General features: G+C 38.3%; 1 protein-coding gene across 1 annotated transcript; it reads left to right on the top strand.

Annotated features, from left to right (window-relative positions):
- Positions 1 to 529: 529 nt before the first annotated feature.
- Positions 530 to 13,239, top strand: LOC126498143 (membrane-spanning 4-domains subfamily A member 13-like). The gene is made up of 6 exons (XM_050136489.1): positions 530 to 608; positions 1,048 to 1,124; positions 2,700 to 2,849; positions 4,393 to 4,449; positions 8,894 to 9,010; positions 13,129 to 13,239. Exons 1-6 carry the CDS (start codon positions 530 to 532, stop codon positions 13,237 to 13,239), a joined length of 591 nt encoding a protein of 196 aa, XP_049992446.1.
- Positions 13,240 to 22,728: the final 9,489 nt, after the last annotated feature.

Raw genomic sequence — 22,728 nt, 5'->3', positions numbered from 1 at the left:
TTATATGAGGAGAAGAAAACGTGCAAATGCAAGATCTGAAAGCAATGCTGAATTCTAGATACGACTGTGCACAGCAGTTGAAAAAAAGGGGGGGGGAAAGATTGGTCAGACATTAGAGACGGGGAAGGGGTAGGGAGTAAGGGTGGGGAAGAAAAAAGTCAAAGCCACCTCTAACTAGAAAGCCACACCAAAAATGTATCAATCTTTTGGCTGAAAAAAAAAATCAAAAATTATCGCTTGTTGGTTTGAGCAACATATGAGTATTTATACAATGTATAGGCATTCAGACTTCCAGCGGGTAAAACCTAATAGTACCATTGCTTCTAGCTTTGAATATCTTCTCAATCAAACTCTGCCAGATCCTCAGGGAAAGTTTAACCTGTGCCCCCACTAAGTGGCTTAGCTATGCACCTTTTTCAGACCAGCTAGAATCAAACGACTACTTTTCATGGGTTAAATACAGAAGCTGAGCAGGGTTGTGACTCCTACAAAATAGGAGCCTTTGCCCTCTCTATCAGTGTTGGCGATGATGAGTTACCCTTATCTGGCCTACCGAACCCCCTCCATTGTCGCGTTCACTGTCTTAAGAAACCTACCTACTCTCTACAGTATTCTATTTCCCAGCCTTCTCTGCAGCTAGTGTAAGTGTGTGACCCAGATCCTCCAGTCAGGTACCCCTGAGACACACTTGAACTTCCATGACACCAATAAAGAGTAATAGGCTAAATCAAAGCTACCAGGAGCCTGGACTTTCTGATGCTGCAACAAGGGCATCTGAGTGGGTGCTAGAGGGACTGATGGGATTGGAGCAGCTATTATTTGGTACTTATCCACAGTCTAACTTCTTGAGAGAGGAATATTAGTTTTGTCAAGATCCTACTAATCTGGTGCAAAAGCGTCTGTTAGGGAACAATCAAGTATCTTTGAAAAAGTGAATGGCAGCTGTGGAATTAGATTCCCCCTCAGGCTTAGGAACCTTACCCAAGAGAAATATCATAGTCACTAACTGATTTAATTTATATTGATTTTTGTCCGCATTTTTCACAGGAGATATCTTCATATCCCTCTTGGTGAATATGCCACACAATCGTCTGTGGGTAAAGCAAGAACTGAGATTGTTGGGGGTAAGAACAAAATGCTGCTCCAGTGAGCATGTCAACTGTGAGAAGGTTGCCCTCCTCAACACAGGAGACTTGAACCACCTCTGTATCCACCATGAACTCTTCAAATGGAGGCAAATCATTTACAATGGTTTCTGCACGTGACATGACACCAAGGTGTAGACTGATTCTGGACATGGAGAAAAAATATTCTTCTTTTTAACCATCTATCAATTATTGCAATCATAAACTGATGGCATGTCCTAGATGAGATGAGCAAATTGTCAGTACACCCAGAGGAAGCTGCAGATGCCACAGCTCTATGAACAGTGGTTGGTTACAAAGGTGCTGTGCTGTCCACACCATCTCACAGACACCCTACTGTTTGCCCAGGCAGTCCCATCCACTACATACTTTGGCTGAGCAATTTGGCATCATTCACTCATACTACTGAATGACAGAGCCAGATTAAGAGTTATACACAAAACATTAAAAATTAGATGAGAAAAGTCCAAAAAAAAACAAAACACACACACATGTAGGCACAGGGGATCTAGAAATAAATTAAACAAAGGCACAAGATACAAGATGAATTGTGTTTCTATACAATAATAATGAACATGAAGATACCAATCCCCAAAGAAAAAATACAAACATTAAAGAAACCATATATAGAACTTATGATTTTAAAATGACTAAATGCTAATGAAAAGTTCAAATTAGGTTACATCAATAAAAATACAAAGCTCAACAGAGTAAAACTGTTAGTTCTTCCTAAACTGGTGTATGGGCTTGGCAAAATTCCTAATAAAATCCTAGCAAGTCCTATAGGTAGGTAGTCAAAGATTATGTGGAAGGAGAAGAAACAAAAACAACTAAATCAAAGTAAGAAAAATCAACACTAGTTGATTTTTAAGATAATGTCTGCCTATAGTCATCAAGATTATGTTTTTTTAAACAAGAAAAACTGAGACAAACAGAACAGAACACAAAGTCCAAAACTAGACTCCACAGAGACAGCCAACTGATTTGGGGAATAGGAATTGTTTATTTGTGTTTTGGGAAGGTATCTATGCAGCATAGGGGGCCTCAAACTACAAACCCTGCTTCCTCAGCAAACAAAGCCATTGCCGGTGTGAATCACCATGGTTGGTCAGTTGGTTTTTTTCATAAAAGAACTCCATGGAAAGTTTCTCAGAAGAATAATGAACAGAGATGAAGTGAAAATAGGAACAATATTTAATAGACTCCCAACTTTTTGAGAAATTAGATGAATATTTGAAAAGCTATGAGAACCAGATGAGTGATCACCAGGAGTAACAAGCATCAGTGGGAAAGTTACAGGAAGGGTAGAACTTGAGGTGTCTCTGTGCTGACAGAATAGGTCTGTGACTTGATTACTGTTGATAAAATATGACAACATGGCCTAGAACTATACACAGAACATCGTATCACAATGTGTGTCCTCTTCATAAGTTCTGAAAGCTGTCACTGTCGTGGTAGAACACCACCTTCCTGCTTCATTCTAGCATTGGTCTTGAGGAAAGTTCCTTTCTAAGAGATAGCTGGAACTCTAAGAATGGTGTCTTTTCCTTTCAGACAGTACAATTAATGAATAGCCTGATTGTGCTGAGCCTGGGATACTTCTGGACATACCTGTACATTTCTCAAAATACTGTATTTGGATTTGGAAGTGGATATATTCCTGTCGTTAAAAATTCAGGATACTCACTTTGGGCCTCTTTGCTTGTGAGTAGCATCATCTCTATAGTAACTACTAATGCATTCCTTAGATGTCATGAATTCTGATCCAAGCAATGTTTCCCTAGGAAACGATCCCCACGTCTGCCTATGACTACCTGAAAAAGGACAATAGCAATATGGTTTTTTTTACATCTTTAGTTTATTACCTACAATACTTTTTCATAATCATATTCTACATTGTTAAAGAAACATGTGATACATTATGAAAAAACTAGTTTCTTAGCTGTAATATTACTTAATAAGAGTCTGCATAGTAAGAGGGATATTTGATACGTTTAAAGCCATGATAAGAAACACAAATCCACAGTGACAGCTGATCTGAGCTCATGAAAACTCACAGACTCTATACCGAATGCTGGGGAATCTGCATTGGACTTAACTGGGCCCTCTGCATGTGGCCAACAACTGTGTAGCTTGATCTGTTTGAAGGGCCCCTTGTGTATGAGCTGGCTTTTTGGAGCCCATTCCCTCTGATGGGATACCTTGCTCAGCCTTGATGCAGGGTGGAGGGGCTTGGTCCTGGCTCAACTTGATATTCCAGGCTTTGTTGACTCTCCACTGGAGACCTTACTCTTTCTGAGGAGTGGATGGGGGTGAGTTGGAATGGGGAGCAAGAGGAGGGGAGGTCCGGGGAACTGTGGTTGGTAAGTAAAATGAATAATTTTTTTCTTTTTTTTTTAATTGAGAAAAGGAAAAAAAAAAGTTTCCGCCTCCTCCCAGCCTCCCATTTCCCTCCCCCTCCTCCCNAGCTGTAATATTACTTAATAAGAGTCTGCATAGTAAGAGGGATATTTGATACGTTTAAAGCCATGATAAGAAACACAAATCCACAGTGACAGCTGATCTGAGCTCATGAAAACTCACAGACTCTAGACCGAATGCTGGGAAATCTGCATTAGACTGAACTGGGCCCTCTGCATGTGGCCAACAACTGTGTAGCTTGATCTGTTTGAAGGGCCCCTGGTGCATGAGCTGGCTTTTTTGACTCCATTCCCTCTGATGGGATACCTTGCTCAGCCTTGATGCAGGAAGGGGGGGAGGGCTTGGTCCTGGCTCAACTTGATATGCCAAGGCTTGGTTGACTCTCCATGGGAGACCTTACTCTCTCTGAGGAGTGGATAGGGGTGAGTTGGAATGGGGAGCAAGAAGAGGGGAGGGCTGGGAAACTGTGGTTGGTAGGTAAAATGATTAATTTTTTAAAAGACTAAAAATAATAGACACAAGTTACAAATATGGAAGACAAAAATCTGTTTGAGTCAAACTAACTATACAAGCTAAATAAATGCTACAGCCATTTCAAGATGCCCCTGAATCCCATTTATATCACAACCATAACATTAGTGAATAGGAATTTCAAAGCTCTCATCTCCATGAATACAAATCTTGAATTATTTCTTGAGTTTTTTCTTAGTAGTCCCCACTAAGGAACCAAGCTGCTATCCCTCATGTTGCAGAATTCTAGAATTATCTTGAAGCTTATATTTTTACATAGTGACTGGGTATTAACAAATGTGGTGTTTGCTTCCAGTTTAGCCTATCAGGAAGTTTTTCAATAGCATTGCAGAGGAGGCCTTCAAATCACATGGTAAGTCAGAAGACTCTGGAAAGTTTCCATTATCAATAAAAGTATTAAATTTCCAAAGACTAAATAAAAACTTTAAAAAGTAAAACAAAGCCAGTGAGGAATCAGCATGGCCTCTGCGTGACTGGCTATCTACCAGGAAGCCATGGGGGGGGGGGGAAGGGACAGCAGTATGTGAAGTATGACAAACATCACATGAATCCAAAGAAAGGTGAAGTGGTTAATGTCATCTCAGACAAAGAAAGTACAGAAATAGTACTATTGTCATACACGAATACTCAAGTATTCATGATGATAAAGGCCACTATTTCTTAAGACTTAACAAACCTAAACTTCAAACTATAAGAAGCAAGGGCCAGGATTATGGCTCACTGTCTGTGCAAGCAAAAGGACTTGAGTTCAGATCCCCAGAATCCACATCAATGCTGCACACACTAGCAGACATCTGGAATTTTAGTGATTCACAACAAGATGGGAGTAGAGGCCATAGAATCCCCAGACAATCCCAGGATGACCAGCCTGACATATGCAATTACAAACAACAAAAAGAGACCCTGTCTCAAAGAAGATGAGGACAGACACCTAAAGTTTTCTTCTAACCTCCGTATTTGTACAATGCCAAACACGCCCCTCCCCCTGATACACACACATTCATACCTGAATACCCACCATACATGTACGTATGCAGAAACTGATAGAATTGTGCAGAAGATTATTTGTAATGACATAGAATTTACCCTCACAATGAAACAAATTAAAAACAGTGCAATGTAACATATAAACGTAATTTTAGAGAGATATATTTCAAATTATTTGGACAAAAATCTGAAAAGGGGATTTCCTCAGCTTTGTAAGGTTATACGCGAAAGGCAAATCTATTTTCCTACTTAGCAGCATGAGACTGAATGATTTCCTCTGAGATCTATGTCTTGGTTAGATTTTATTGTCAATTTGACAGAGCCTGGAGTAACCAGGAAGATTAAACCTCAGACGAAGAAGTCCATCAGATTAGCCCATGGCCACATCTCTGGTGCATTTTCTTGATTGCTAATTGTTGTAAGAGCCTGCTGTGGGTGCTGCCGTCCCTAGGCAATTTGGCCTGGGCTGTATAAGAAAAGCTGGCTGAGCAAGCCAGAGGGAGCAAGCCAGGAAGCAGTGTTCCTCCATGGTTCCTGCCTCAATGTCTCCACTTTGAATTCTGATTTTGGCTTCTCTCTAGGATGACCTGTGAGATGATATAACCCCCCCCCTTTTTTTTTTGCATAAATTGCTTTTGGTCATGATGATTTTCACAGCAACAGAAAGCAAGTTCAAACAGCTAGGAACAGTGGGTATGCGTACAAGACTGTATGTTATAGAGTATGTAGTAAGTCAAGAAAAACAGCCAGTAACAGTGTATATGTGTACAACACTGTATGTTGTGCCGTGTAGAAAGTCAAGAGAAAAAGACATAAAGACCTTCACGATAATAAAGTTGGAATATACACTTCATCTGCAGACATCAGAAACATACTTAAACATCCAACAACACTCAAAGAAATACAGAATAATTTCGTAAGCTAATTTATCAGTGTTGCAGAATATAAGTTGCCTATAGAAAAAAATCAATTGGATGTCTGAGTAATTTGTTGGAACACTTACCTATTAAGGGAATCGCATTATTCCTAGTACTAAGCCCTTTCACATAAAGCTACTATGACACTTACCCACAAGTCTTATTACGGGCATATTTCTTGTTCCTCTTGTAATGGATATTTATCATTTTTAAAAGAAACTACTGGGCTGGAGAGATGGCTCAGTGGTTAAGAGCATTGCCTGCTCTTCCAAAGGTTCTGAGTTCAATTCCCAGCAACCACATGGTGGCTCACAACCATCTGTAATGAGGTCTGGCGCCCTCTTCTGGCCTGCAGGCATACAAGCAGACAGAATACTATATACTAAATAAATAAATACTTAAAAAAAAGAAACTACCAAACTGTTTCCCAAATGCCTATTGCATCTCTGTACTGCCTTCATGCCTACTGCATCTCTCTACTAGCTTCATGCCTATTGCATCTTTGTACTGCCTTCATGCCTATTGCATCTCTGTACTACATTCATGCCTACTGCATCTCTGAATACCTTCATGTCTATTGCATTTCTATACTACCTTCATGCCTGTTGCATCTCTGGACTTCCTTCAACAGACTAGACCCGACAAGTGTTCCTGTTGGTTGTTTTCAGATAACTTTGGCCAGAACAACTCAATGTGTAAAACCCCTTCTCCAAAAGGACCTTAAAATACAGTTGCTTACAAAACCTCTTTTCCCAATAAACATGATGGTCCAGGAACCATCTAAAATATCAGCATGTGTTTCAACTTTAAGGAGTGAAATACATTAAATTACAAATAACCAAGCAATAATGTTGGACTTTTAAAATAAAAGTAAACTAACGTTGTTTTATTTCCTTTTGTCTAGTGATATTTTCTTATACTTTGAATTTCATAATGCAATTTTATACATGCAATTATACAAATAATTTTATACAGTGTATTTTAATCATATCTACCCTCCATTATCTCCCTCTGACTCCTCCTGGGACATCGCTCTCAATCCATCTCCCTCCTAACTTCATGTCATCATTTATTATTATTATTATTGTTGTTGTTGTTGTTGTTGTATTTTATTAATCACCCTGAGACCAATTCGTACTGATCATGTGAAGTAATCCCGTGAGGTATGGGCAATCTGCCAGATGTCACATCCCCAAAGAAAAGTGACTCTTACTCCCTCAGTTGCCACCAACTGTCAATAGTTCTTCAGCTATGGGTGAAATCTTGGGAGCTCTTCTCCCAACTTGAGAATTCTGACTGTCTTTTTCTTGTGTAGTTCTCATACAGGCAACCACAGCTGCTCTAAGTTGATTTTAAAAAAACTCAACAACTGTGTCATATCTAGATGATAGCATTTCTCTTTCTCCTTATCCTGTAGCTCTTATATTCTTTCTTCTCCTTTTTACAATATGTCCCCTAAGTGTCCTAGGTAGGAAGAAGTTGACAGAGGTAACTTATCTACGACTGAGCACTCACGACCATTTATCTCAATATCTTCACCAGTTATGAGCCTCTGCATTATCTATGACCAACTACAAAAATCCTCTCTGACCAAGAGTGAAGTCAGCACTAAGCTATGGGCATAACCATGAATATTTAGAAGGCAGCTTGACAACATAACCATTTAATAAAGGAAAATCAGTAGGTTCCCTCTGTGGCCTATGATATCCCCAGATATGCTGGTGTTCACAGTACCAAATGTGGAATCCATTGTGTGGAATAGGCCTCAAAACCAATCAGAAAGCAGCTGGCTCCTCCCATACTAGTCATGCCACTGTTGCACCAGTGAGCATAACGTGCCCAGCAGGTTGGTATTATAGCATGCAATGCCCAGCGCTAAGTAAGCCCACTGATATCTTTGCCCCATTTATACACAGTGTGTAACACCGTCCAGTACTAAGAAAGCTAGCCCTTAGGGAGTCAGCTTCCTGGGAAGTTTGAGGTAAAATTCTTCATAGACTTCACTGGTTTGCTTTCTACAAAGGAGACTTTTTCCTAGAGAATAAATAAACTGACATCAATGAACAACATATAACAGTTTACATGAAGGGTTTTTTTCTTTGAGATAGGTTTCAGAATCTAGTGATTCAAATTGTCAAATTGTCATGCTTGCTATTAACTAGGAAGAAATTATTGTGAGTATGGACAAGGAAATAGGTATAATAGTTATTCTTCTTAATAGCAATATTAAATAATACATCTTCTCTCTGGCATTATATGTAGATAAAACACAATTATTCCGCAACATAAAGCATGAATTGTCTGAAGTATGTAGGTTGACAAACATGCATACATGTGGTCTGGGTGATGACCTCCAACCACTTGTAACTCTGTTCATCATCAAGAAAATCTCTTCACATTGAGCTAGATAGAACCTGTATGCCCAAGAAAATTCCCCAAATTTTGTTTTCCTGATGTCCAAGAATGATAGAAATCTCCTAGAGTATTAGCTCTCTGGCAATGTAAAGCCGTGCAGTATTGTGAATTTGTCAATATCATGGATATATTTTATATTCGATTTACAATTAATATGCACTTCATTTTCTTTCATAGTTTAAAAAATATCTTACACACTTCTTTTCTGTCCCTTTATCTACTAACTCAGCAGAGAATAAACACTGAGTTTGTTACCAGTAGAGAACTGAATACCTGCACATCATATCCAAAGTTTTATTATCCCCCAAATTGTTTGGTCCTACTAGGAGCCTAACCAATCTGCAGTTCTAACAACCTTTTTGGTGCTCTCACTATGCCAGAAAGATTAGAATTTCTATAGTTCCATAAGAACACACTTGCAGAGAGGAATATGGAATAGCTTTCAATGACTGGACAATACTTTTTTATCTGTTCTAGCTGTTCTGGACTATGACAATGAACGTCTCAAGCATCTACGCAACACTAATAGGTGTGGTTTTAATAACATTTGAACTGACAGTCACTTCAGCATTAAAGTCTTCTTGGTGGCAATATGTAAGTACTGGGTTTCTAAGAGAATGTCTTCATAATTTTAGAATTAAGCCTTCAGTGAGGATCAAAATAGTCAAATATCAGTCATATTACCAGAAGTCCTCTCATAAGATTACTCTCAGGCATAAGTGCCTATTATTAGTGTGACATAAGCTACATGTTACACTTCAAAGCCTGAATGATCAAATAAAATCTTACAAATATTAATACAGTATTTTATAGATGAAGCATTATAGTCAATCCTGGTTCTTCCTGGTTGCTATGAGACATTTATGAGTGGCAACTTGTTTTCTATGTACCTTAAGACAACTTTTCCCAAGGATTTAAAAGATCAAATTTGCTAGAGAAAGATTTTCTTCTTCCAAGAATGAAATGACATCCATATGGACTTATATTAGCCATATGTTCATGGTCAATGAACATGCTGTAGTTGAGAGCCTTCATCCAGGAACTGATGGAAACAGGTTCAAAAATCCACAATCAAGCATTAGACCAAGTTTAGGAAATCTTGCTGAAGAGAGTGAGGAAGGATTATAGGAGGCAGTGAGTCAAGGGCATCACAAGAAAACCCACAGAAACAACTAACCAGTCTCATAGGAACACACAGAGTCTAAACCAACAAACAGGGAGTCTGCATGGGACAAATCTTTACATACATATGACAGTTGTGTAGCTTGGTCTATTTGTGGTACTCCAAACATTGGGAGCAAGAGCAATCCCTATTGCTTTGGCTGGCTCTTGGAAACCATCCTGGATTGCCTTGCCCAACCTAAATACAAGTGGAGGTGCCTTGCCTTACAGCAACTTGATATGCCATGGGAGGCCTGTCCCTTTCTGAACAAAAACAGAAAAGGGGTAGATTGAAGGGTATGGGGATTTGGTGAAGAGAATAAGAAGATAGGAGAGAGGGGAAATGTGGTCAGGGTATAAAATAAATTACTTTTAAAAATAAGAAAGTGCTGCAGTCTACAGACTGAAGCTTATCTCGACAATGGATGTAATTCGGAAGGCTCATATACTCTGCTCTATGTGCACTATGCCAGGAGGACATAGTGTGTTTCTGCATCTGTCTGCTAGAGGGTTCATGCAGAACTATTTAAGGCTGTTTATGTTTGTGGATCTGTGGTCCTGTGCAGGTGGCACTATGAACATAGGCACACTTAGCCATTTAGGTTTGTTGGTGTGAAGAGAAAGGATGATGAAGACAGAGATAGAAGGAAGAGATTCTGAGCAAATTTTCTAAGAATTTGAAGCCATGGTGTTGAATTCTTGTCTTTGGACTACTATCCTTCTAGTCTATGCCCAGAGCTTAACAAAAGGAGCCAAAACAGCTGGGCTTTAAACCAATACCTAGAAACCATAACTTTAAATTGATACCATTAGGTGTTACTTATATCTAGCTTCCTAACCTTATTAAGAAAGCTCTCCTTACTTCAACATACAAGAGTTATGGTTAATAGACTAGTTCCAAACTATATATATGTTTGTAATTCATCATTCCATTTTTCTTATTTCTATGTATTATTGAGAAAACTTTACAATAAATAAATACAGATATAGATAAAAGCCTATGTATCTCTGATTCAATAAAGACTAAATGTTTTGCTATTTGATTAAGGTCATGGGTCTAGTCACCTGAAGAGCATTTATGCTGATCAAGCTAAATCCAAGTCACTTCACCACAGTAAATAGAGTCTTAACAAAAATCAAGTCAGTGACACACGAGAGGATCACTTTATTCATGTAGGAATTACATTTCTTTTGCATAATTTACTAGATGATACAGAAAAGTGTAATTGTATATACTTTCTTTTTAAAGAAGTCCTATTAACCAAACCTCCGAAGAAAATGTATCTCAATTTTATCTTCTCCAGAGGTACATTATCACTTAAGAAAATATACTTGTTCTACCCACAACAACAAAAAGAATATACAATGATTCCCATTATTCTCTTGGCAGAAACGTATCAATTCACCATTCTCAATAGCTATCAATTATCATATAATCAAATATATGCATGAATTTTCAACTATTGAGGGAATAGGATACAGGAAACTGCTTATCTTTTCATTTTTTTTCCTTCCTACAACATAGCTATACCTCTGTGAGTTTTAGCATTAAAAAGTAAAGTTTAGAAAGCATTCTAGTTCGTTTTCTGCTGCTGTAATAAGACACTAGACAAAATCAACTTATGAGAGAACAAAGTTGATTTCAGCTCACACTTTCAGGTCACAGTCCATCACTGAGAGCAGTCAGGGAAGAAGCTCAAGCAGGAACTGACACTGTAGAAACTGTTGGGGAACATTGCTTACCAACTCACTCTCAGACTCTCTGTTTTGCTCCGTGTTAGCTTTCTTATTCAACCTACACTTCCCTGCCTGGGGATGATGAGATCCACAGTGGTTTGGACCCTGCCACCTCAGTCATCAACCAAAACAATTCCTCACAGACATGACCTCCCTTATCAGATATCTGCAGGTTGTATCTAGCTGACCATAAAAGCTGACAAGCATGGGAACCTTCCTCCTTTGCTATTTCATGAAATTACTATTGAGTTCTGTTGTTAATTCTTCTTTCAAGTTCTGGGAGAATTCTATGGTTAATCCATGGGTGTTTCTTAGGAGATATTTTATTGCCTCAGTAGTCTCATTTCTGCAGATGTTTCAACTCTTTCATTCATTATGGTTTAATTTTGATATGTTGAATGTGTCTAGACATTTCTCCATTACTTTAGGTCTTGCAAACTTGTGAAATATAGGTTCTTACAGCATGTCTTTCTGGATTCCAAATTTTGTTGGAAAGTCTTATAACGTCTCTCTTTTTATTTCTGATTTATTACATATTCTCTATCTTTCCTTTGCATAATTGAACTACAAGTTTATCAATCATTTTATTTTAAAGAACCAATTCTTCATTATATAGGTTCTTTGTATTGGTTTTTGTTTATTTGTTTTTCTTTAATTTTATTTCCTTATTTCCTGATTTTGGTTATTCCTACCTACTGTTTTGGAATTTGCTATGTTCTTGCTTCTTCCAAGGCTTCAAGGTGAATTATTGAATTGTTAACTTGAAATGCCTGTTTTGATGTAGACACCAAGTGCTGTAAACTTTCCTTTCAGGTTGTCATCAGCATGGCCCATTGATTTTCGTCTGTCATATTTTTATTTTCAGTCAGTTTTAGGAATGGTTTTTACTTCCTTCTTGGTATCTTCAGTAACACAATTATTCAACAATATGCAGTTTAAGCTCCATGATATGATATACTTCTAATAGGGTTTTTTGGAGTATTTTGTTTTTTATTTTGGCTTGGTTTTGATTGGTTTTTCAATATAGAATAGCTGTGTAGCTTTGGACCCTGGCCTGGAACTTGCTCTGTAGACCAGGCTGGATTCAAACTTACAGAGATTCACCAGCCTTTGCCACCCAAGTGTTGGGATTAAAGACTTAGCTCTTCTTGTAGTGGTTTTTTTTTTGTTTTGTTTTTTGTTTTTGTTTTTTTCTGTTGACATCTAGTTTTATCCCTTTGTGGTAAGATAAAACTCATAATTTAAATTCAATTTTCTTATATTTGTTGAAACATATCTATGTGATAGATTTTGGATAAAGTTCTATAGGCTGCTTAGAAAAAGAATGTATATTTAGTGTTTAAATGAGAGGTTCCATAGCTATTAGGTTTGACATCTCATCAGCACTGAGGCACAAGAAACAATGCAGAAGGATGGCTGGGAATGCTGCAATGCCATCTTCTGGGAATGATATGGCTATCATTATAGAGAACTCACAGAACAAAATCTCTACAAGATCAAGCCAGCTAAAATTCTGGCATAGACATAGTAAATGAAATCAGACCCCAGCCCTTTCTAAGGAGCTTTTGGAAGCAGATAATTGCAGTGGGAAGAATCATACTTCTGTAAGGATATGGCCACTAGTCCACTAGATGGCTCCACACGTATGCATATATGGGCTATAAAAAAGACATGAAATTGGGAGGGGAAACTGGGGTTAAACCAAGAGTTGGAGGGAAAAATGAGAGTAGATAATATTGTATTTCATTGTATACCTATATAAAATCCTCAAAAAAATTACTAAGTAAAGATTGTATTTTTCTTTTGGGGTGTAGAGAAGTGCTAAGATGCTTACAGGATATCTCTTCCTGTTCACTGTCTTGGAGATGTTTATGGCATGCACAGTAACTGAGTGGGCCTACAAAGCAAGTAAAACAGAAGAATAAAATGGTGAGTCTATCATTTCTCCTTCGGTGAACAGAGGCTACTAACTTCTGTGATATATCCTGTTCAAATTACTTAGAAAGAATTAAGAGTCAGTAATGTCATCTCTAATCTGTGGCTAGTGGTAGGTGAATACATTTTTGTAAAACTATATGGCACTAAACAGCTCTTTCTATCACTGAAGCTAAATAAATTACTCTACATGAAGAGAGCAGGGCTGATAATGTAGCTCGGCAGTAGAGGACTTACATAGCATTAGTGAGACTCTGATCACCAGAAGAAGCACATAAAAAGAAATCAGGTGGGTAACCTGGGGTAGAGTGCAGTGACAGAGACTCTGGTGCTGGCTTTTATTTTCAGCTCTGCTTGATTAGCCAACCATAGTCCCACCATCCAGCTGCACAAAAACTGTCACCAGCGCCACCACTTGATTCTTAGTCCATAACTATGCCTTGTTCAGTGGACCATCTAAATCTGTAAATGGAATTCCTTAAGTAATCTCTGTTTGAAATTAATGTGAGAAAATTAAAAAGGGAGAAGGCATTATCAGAAGAATTCTTCTAGGATTTTCCACTTTATCTTGCCTCAGAAACTACTTTTCAGGGTACTTGTATCTTGATATCTATTTGTGTTTCAATAAATTTTCCTTTGCTAATGTAATGAGATATGGAATTGAAATTCATCAAAAAAGAATAACACTAATAAACTTTTAAAATATATGGCTGGAACTAGAGCAAAGGCTCAATAGTTAAGAGCAGTTGATGCTCTTGCAAAGGACCAAGGTTTGATTCCCAAAACCCACGTGTTGACTTACAACCATCCATAATTCCAGCTGCAGGGAATCCTACAACTCTGCTCTGGATTCTGTGGGCACCAGAAACATGCATAGTGAATGGGTATGCATTCAAGCAAAACACCCATACACATATATAAATCTTTTAAAAGGTATATGTGGCTCTACTTAAAAGAAAAACACAGAATTCTTTAATAAAGGGATGAGAGAAAAAGAATAAATTGAAATAGTTTTTACTCATACTAATAAAATATAAATGGAGAGAAGCAGAATATATAGGAGAGGCAAAAGGGAGGAAGAGAAATAAATAACAGGAGGTAAAGGAGAGAAAAATTATTTAAAACTAAGATTTAAAAAAACATCATTTGGTGTGGTAAGTATATCTCAGGTGAATCCATTGCTAGCATGTTTAAGGCTATGGATTCCAGGGCCAACACAAAAGAAGAAACAAAAAGGCAGTTCATGATCTTATTAAGAGTCTCAGTGATAAGACTATTCCCTATTTGATCTCAATAAAGTGCTGCTGAAATTGTATAATTCTTTAAATTAGATGACATTAATGAGCGATTTCCTGCCATCTGCCTTCCCACAGGTTCATAGAAGAAAACGAACCTTTTCCTAGAAGTATCATGGCCTCAGTCAAGGAGGAAAGTTCAACGATGAATGAGAACTTCATTTAGTTCAGGAGACATCTCTGAAATGGAATTTAATTGTCTGCCTCAGTAATTCCTCTCCTCCATTTCAATAATTAATAAAATGACAGCAATGACTATGTTTTTCTTTATATGTGAGAAGTGAAGCATGAATTGATTTCACTGTTGTAAATTAATCCAGGATTGAATCTGGTCAGCCGGAGTTAAAAGGTTCTTCTAAGACCAAGGAATCTAATGTATGGGCACAAATTTTCTAGCATGGACTCTACACCTAATGTTGATGAGGTGAAGTAATGCTGACTCAAAGCCGTTTTGTAACAAAAAGATAGACAAGCCAATTCATCATCAGTGGGGCAGACTAGACTAGCTCTAACATCAAACATCTGTCTAACCAGCTATTGTTAAATGATGCAGAATTTATCTGTAGTGTATAATATAGATAGACTATTAGATATACCTTTATATAAGTGAGACTACTTGATGTCCACGGAAATCTTTACTAGAAAGTCCATTTTCTGCAATATTTTATTCTTTTTCCCCACACTTTTCTCTTTGACGTATTATACTTAAATTTTATGAATTTTAGATCAACTGCCTTTCCACAATATTCTACTGAGTCTCTGAAAACCTTTTGTGTTGGTTATCTTACTGTTTCTGTGACCAAATGCCTGAAGAAAACAGCTTCTAAAAAAAGAAAAGTTTATTTGGGCTCCCACTTTCAGAGACTACGGTTCTCGCTTGGCTGGATCTAGTTCTTTTGGGGTTTTGACAAATCAGCACCATGATGATGAGAGTTGGGCAGAGCAAAGCTGCTTACTTCATAAAAGCCAGAGAAGGGGACAGGGGGAGGGGATAGAGAGGGAGGAGAAAGGGGAGAGGGGGAGGAAGAGGAGAAAAGAATGTGGAGAGGAAGAGGAAAGGGAGAAAAGAAAAGGAGGGAGATGAGGAGATAAAGAGAAAGGAAGGAGAAAGGGGGAATGAAGAACATAGAGGAATGGAAAAAGAGAGGGGGAAAGGGGAGGGAGGGGAGAGAATAATATAGAAATTGAGGCAGGGAGGGGGAGAGATGAATGTGGAAAGAAAGTGGAAAGGGGAGAAAGGAGAGGGAGAGAGAGGATGAGGAGAGAGAGGAAGAGAGAGGAAGAAGAAAGGGAGGGGAAGGGAGGGAGTAAAGAGACTGAGTAAGGGAGGAGACCATGGAGGGGGGGAAGAGGGAAGGAAAGCAAGAGGGAGGGGAGAGAAAAGGAGGAGGAGAGAGAAAGAAAGGGAGAGGAAGAGAGAGAACAACAACAACCAGAGAGTCACCACCTCACAATCACCACAGATTGGAATCAAGTCATTAGCTTGTGGACCCCTGAAGAACACTTGAAACCTAAACCATGCCTCTTCCCTCCTTCCTTCTCTTTTGAACCCCGTAACTTGCTCCCATTTCCCTGTCTTCATAAACAAGTGATCCATGATGCAAAAGATACATATTTTATATGCAAGTGCCCCTACGAAGATCTGTAGCATTTTATTATATCTGTAATTCACATAGATCATACACGCACACACATGCACACACACCTTTTTCCTCCTAGCAGTATGATTTTAAAATCCACTCATGTTGCTATTTATATATCAGTTGACTTTAAATGCTGCCTGTGGCATCTATGACAGCACATTCATACATTCCTTCTTCCAGGAATGGGCAGGTAGGTTACATTTTCTCCCCTCGAATAATTTCTTTGGGACATGTATCTTCACCAGGGTATTTGATGTACATGTGTGTACCCAACACACACACACACACACACACACACACACACACACACACATACACACCATTTTCTTAAGCAGAGCAAAAAGCGCCACCATTTATAACATTTCTCCATTGCCGGCTACTTGATGTTGCACACTTTTATCTACAATGTACTCTGTATTCTCTTGGTCTCTTAAGGGCTCCCAGATTCTGATACCTAGCAGTGTGGCTTCCAATGGTCAAAAGCCTTTTTCTTGTGACATTGCTGTGAAATGGAGTTCATGTGAGCAGTATATACTCATCTACCCTGTGGCCATTGGAAGTCATCTTTGAAGATATAGACTCTCCTGTCAAGGCTTAATACGGTGACATTATTGTCCTCATTACAGCTTGTAAAGGCTGAAATCCCTTCTGAGATGTATGTGGAGACTCTGAGATTTCAGCCCCAATTCTTTTAAATGTTTGCTTCCATAAAAGAGTCATAGGGATTTTTTTAAACATTTTTATTAATTTGTAATATACAAAATATCAGGTCATACACGCATTTCATTGTGATATGTCCATGCTCATTCCCAGATTATCCTTCCTCGTTATGTCATTGAAGTCAGTTTGCATGATATTACTTTAAAAATTGCTCAACCTTGAAATTGCTCTATAGTTTGGAGGCCCCTTATGCGTTGCGACCTATTTGTTTGGTTTGTAGCAGAGAGAAACTAGCAGCAATCTTCTGCTTCAGACTCTTAAATTCTGGGATTACCACTTTTGTTATCAAAGGAGTAACCTCCTAGACCAGTTTTATTCTTTCTGAAGCAGGGATGAGTAGAGATTATCTCTTGTCTTCAACTGAGTTCTTGTCTGCCCTCCTCCAAGAATGGAGTGGGCAGACAATAAGGGAGAAACAAAGACGACTTTTTTTTTTTTTTGCAAGAAGGAAATAGCCATTTTAAAAGAAAAAATTAGATCCTGTACCAGAAGAGAGATCCGGAGAGGTCCCTGACCAGCAAGTGGCCCTGATTATGTACCAGAAGAGCCATCCAGAGAGGTGAGTGTGTTCCTGACTGTCCGGCCAGCTGCCCTAGAAAGGGAGCACAGACACCCTCCAATCCCCTAAACTTTCTGGCTATTCAGCAGGGGCTTCTCTCCCCAGCTACTGCCTTTCTTTTCTTATCCCATCCCAGCTTGCCCCCAGGTACCCCTTTCCATCTGCGGGGTCATAGGATCCCCCGACTCAGCCTGCTTCGGGGCTGAGGACAAAGTGATGAATGCAACTGCTGCAAGAGTTTCTTTGTTCCACTGAGCCTGCATCCAGCAAGCCTGCCCTTTTATCTGCGAGGTTCCCTGGCCAACAGGTGTCCCTGATCCTGTACCAGAAGATCTGTCCAGAGGACCTACTTCAGGGTAGAGAGGATCTAAGAGACAACTCCAGTGCTGAGGGGACCTAAGAGAGGGCAGACCAAGAAAAAACACCAAGCACACAAGCAAGGCACAGCAAAGATCAGACCAAGACGCCAAGACTCTCCTAACGGCATTTGAAGGAAGAGATGGGCAGGCGCCAATGCAAGAATTCCTCCAACAATCTGAAAAGCAACATAATGACACCAGAATCCAGCGAACATACAATAGGAAGACTTGAATACCCTAATCCAGAAGAAGTAGAAGAAATAGACTTTAGATGTAACATTATGAAAATGTTAGAGACCATTACACAGGATGTGAAAAACTCCTTTAAAGACTAACAAAAAGTTAGAAGAAATGAATAAATCCCTCAAAGATACTCAAGAAAACCAAGAAAAAGCAATCAAACAGGTAAGGGAAATAGTTCAAACTGGGAAACTGAAATGGAGGTGTAACACCTGATTCTATGTTACACTCTCAGTACAGTTTGCACGCCACTGTACCATATGTGAGTCGGGCAAGGGCCTGGAGATTGAAAGAACATACAAGAGACCTGGGTCATTCAAAAGGAGATCAACCAAATGCCCTTTATTCAACTTTGGGGAATCCTTAAATATGTAGCTGCTACACAAGGAATTCCCCCCAGGCAGGTGGGAAATCGCCACACCCAAGATGGAGTAAACAGCTAATAACCAGGCAGGGCAGAGAAAGCACAAACACATACAGAATGTTTTAGCTGGCTGACCAGAAACTGTCCTCAAGTAACCCCAGGAGCAGGTGTAGACCCAGGCCCTAAATGGAGGCAATGAAGAAAGACAAACCGAGAGAAGGCAGGATATGGAAAATCTGGGTAAATGAACAGAAACTACACAGACAAGTATAACCAACAGAATACAAGAGGTAGATGGAAGAATCTCAGATGGTGAAGATACTATAGAGGAAATAAGTGCACTGATCAAAGAAAACAGCAAATACAACAAATTCTTATCACAAAACATTCAGGAAATCAGGGACACCACAAAAAGACCAAACCTAAGAATAATAGGGGTAGAAGGAGAATTACAGCTCAAAGGCCCAGAAAATATATTCAACAAAATTATAGAAGAAAACTTTCCTAACCTAAAGAAGGATATTCCTATGAAGGTACAAGAAGCATACAGAACACCAAATAGACTGGATCCAANAAAAAAAAAGACCATCCCCTCACCATATAATAATCAAAACACAAAACATACAGAATAAAAAAAGAATATGAAGAGTGGCAAAGGAAAAAAAGTCAAGTAACAGATAAAGATAAACTTATTAGAATTACACCTGACTTCTCTATGGAAACCATGAAAGCCAGAAGGTTTTGGATAGATGTGCTACAGAAACTAAGAGACCATGGATGCAAGCCAGACTACTATACCCAGCCAAGCTTTCTTTCACCATCAATGGAGAAAACAAGATATTCCAGGATAAAAACAAATTTAAGCAATACATAGCCACAAACCCAGCCTTACAGAAAATAATAGAAGGAAAATCACAACCCAAGGAACCCAACAACACCCACAATAACTCAGACATCTAACAACACTCCACCAGCACAACTCAAAGAAGGAAACATACAAACTCTACCACCAAAATAATAATAATAATAATAATAACCGGAGTTAACAACCACTGGTTATTAATATCACTTAATATCAATGGACTCAATTCACCTATAAAAAGGAACAGGTTAAGAGAATGGATGCAAAAACAGGATCCAACATTCTGCTGTTTACAAGAAACATGCCTCAACCACAAAGACAGACATCTATTCAGAGTAAAGGGTTGGGAAAAGGTTTTTCAAATGGACCTAAGAAACAAATGGGTGTGGCTATACTAATAACTAACAAAATTGACTTCAAACTAAAATCAATTAGAAGAGATGGAGAAGGACACTTTATACTCGTAACAGGAACAATTCATCAGGATGAAGTCTCAATCCTGAATATCTGTGCCCCTAATATAAAAGCACCCACATATGTAAAGGAAACATTACTAGAACTCAAAGCACACATCAAACCCCACACACTAATAGTAGGAGATTTCAACACTCCACTCTCACCAATGGACAGGTTAACCAGACAGAAACCTAACAGAGAAATAAGAGAACTAAAAGATGTAATGAATCAAATGGATTTAACAGACATCTATAGAACATTCCACCCAATTAGGAAAGAATATACCTTCTTCTCAGCATCTCATGGAACCTTCTTGAAAATTGATCACATACTAGGTAACAAAGCCAACTTCCACATATACAAAAAAAAATTTAGTAACCACCTGTGTACTATTGGATCACCATGGAATAAAGTTAGAATTTAACAGCAATTCTACTCCCAAAAAGCCTACAAACTCATTGAAACTAAACAGTCAACTACTGGACCACCCCTGGGTCAAGAAAGAAATAAAGAAATTAAAGTCTTTCTTGAATTCAACGAAAATAAAGACACAACATACCCAAGCCTATGGGACGCTATGAAAGCAGTGCTAAAAGGAAAGTTCATAGGACTAAGTGCCCACATTAAAAGAACGGATAAAGCTCACATTAGAGACTTAACAGCACACCTGAAAGCTCTAGAAAAAAAAGCAGATTCACCCAGGAGGAGTAGAAGACTGGAAATAATCAAACTGAGGGCTGAAATCAACAAAATAGAAACACAGAAAACAATCCAAAGAATCAATGAAACAAAGAGCTGGTTCATTGGAAAATCAACAAAATTGACAAACCCCTATCCAAACTAATCAAAAGGCAGAGAGAGAGAACAAGCAAATTAACAAGATCAGAAATGAAAAGTGGGACATAACAACAGACACTGAAGAAATTCAGAGAATCATTAGGTCTTACTACAAAAGCCGGTATGCCACAAAGTTGGAAAATGTAAAAGAAATGGACTTGTTTTTAAATAAATACCATATAACACAATTAAATCAAGACCAGGTGAACAATTAAATAGACCTATAAGTCGTGAGGAAATAGAAGCTGTCATAAAAAACCTCCCAACCAAAAAAAGCCCTGGACCAGATGGTGTTAATCCAGAATTTTACCAGAAAATCCAAGAAGAGCTGATACCTATACTCCTTAATGTGTTTCACATATTAGGAAGAGAAGAGTCATTGCCAAACTCTGTTTATGAAGCTACAGTTACCCTGATACCAAAACCTCACAAAAACTTAACCAAAAAAGAGAATTACAGGCCAATCTCATTCATGACCATCGATGCAAAAATTCTCAATAAAATACTGGCAAACTGAATCAAAGAACACATCAAAAAATTATCCATTACGATCAAGTGGGCTTTATCCCAGAGATGCAGGGCTGGTTCAACATATGAAAATCTATCAATGTAAATCCATCATATAAATAAACTGAAAGAAAAAACCATATGATCATTTTATTAGATGCTGAAAAAGCATTTGACAAAATTCAACACCCCTTTATGATAAAGGTCATAAAGGTTGGGGATACAAGGATCATACCTAAATATAATAAAAGCAATATACAGCAAACCAACAGCTAATATCAAATTAAATGGAAAGAAACTCAAAGCCATTCCTCTAAAATCAGGAACAAGACATGGCTGTCCACTCTCACCATATCTCTTCAACATAGTGCTACAAATTCTAGAAATAGCAATAAGACAACATGAGGAGATCAAGGGGATTCAAATCAGAAATGAAGAAGTCAAACTTTCATTGTTTGCAGATGATACGATAGGGTGTACATCAGTGACCCCAAAAACTCTACCGAAGAACTCCTACAGATGATAAATACCTTCAGTGATGTGGCAGGACACAAGATCAACCAAAAAAATCAGTAGCCCTCCTATACACAAAGGATAGAGAAGCAGAGAGGGAAATCAGAGAAACTTCATCTTTCACAATAGCCACAAATAGCATAAAGTATCTTGGGGTAATTCTAATCAAGGAAGTGAAAGATCTATTTGACAAGAACTTTAAGGCTTTGAAGAAGGAAATTGAAGAGGACACCAGAAAATGGAAGGATCTCCCATGCTCTTGGATGGGCAGGATCAACATAGTAAAAATAACAATTCTACCAAAGGCAATCTATAAATTCAATGCAATCCCCATCAAAATCCCAACAAAATTCTTCACAGACCTTGAGAGAACAACAATCAACTTTGTATGAAAAAAAAAAACAGAATAGCCAAAACAATCCTATATAATAAAGGAACTTGCAGAGGCATTACCATCCCTGACTTCAAACTCTATTACAAAGCTATAGTAATGAAAACAACTTTATATTGGCATAAAAACAGAGATATCAACCAATGGAATCGAATCAAAGACCTGGATATTAACCCACAAACCTATGAACACCTGATTTTCGACAAATGAGCTAAAAGCATACAATGAAAGAAAGAAAGCATCTTCAACAAATGGTGCTGGCAGAACTGGATATTAACCTGTAGAAGAATGAAAATAGATCCATATCTATCGCCATGCACAAAACTCAAGTCCAAATGGATTCATAACCTCAATATAAATCCAACCACATTGAACCTGATAGAAGAGAAAGTGGGAAGTAGACTGCAATACATGAGCACAGGAGACCACTTCCTACATATAACCCCAGTAGCACAGACAACAAGAGCAACCGTGAATAAATGGGACCTACTGAAACTGAGAAGCTTCTGTAAAGCAAAGGACATTGTCATTAAGAAAAAAAAGGCATCCTACTGAATGGGAGAAGATCCTCACCAACTCTGCATCAGACAAAGGTCTGATCTCCAAAATATATAAAGAACTCAAACTGGACATGAAAAGTCTAAGTAATCCAATTTAAAAATGGGGTACTGAACTGAACAAAGAATTCTCATCAGACAAAGTTTAAATGACCAAAAGACACTTAAGGTCATGT

The sequence above is a fragment of the Alexandromys fortis genome, unplaced genomic scaffold (assembly GCF_014885135.2).
Source record: "Alexandromys fortis isolate MF-2015 unplaced genomic scaffold, M_Fortis_MF-2015_v1.1 scaffold_3, whole genome shotgun sequence".
Taxonomy (NCBI): Eukaryota; Metazoa; Chordata; class Mammalia; order Rodentia; family Cricetidae; genus Alexandromys; species Alexandromys fortis.
Note: the sequence above shows the minus strand (reverse complement) of the source record. Positions and strands in the feature narration are given on the sequence as shown.

What these genes read in the sequence shown, in the direction of transcription:
- LOC126498143 (XM_050136489.1), top strand. Translation starts at nt 530, where the DNA reads ATGAGTTACCCTTATCTGGCCTACCGAACCCCCTCCATTGTCGCGTTC. An exon ending in AAGAACTGAGATTGTTGGGG is followed by an intron (nt 1,125 to 2,699) that starts GTAAGAACAAAA and finishes TTTTCCTTTCAG; the next exon opens with ACAGTACAATTAATGAATAG. An exon ending in GGAGGCCTTCAAATCACATG is followed by an intron (nt 4,450 to 8,893) that starts GTAAGTCAGAAG and finishes TATCTGTTCTAG; the next exon opens with CTGTTCTGGACTATGACAAT.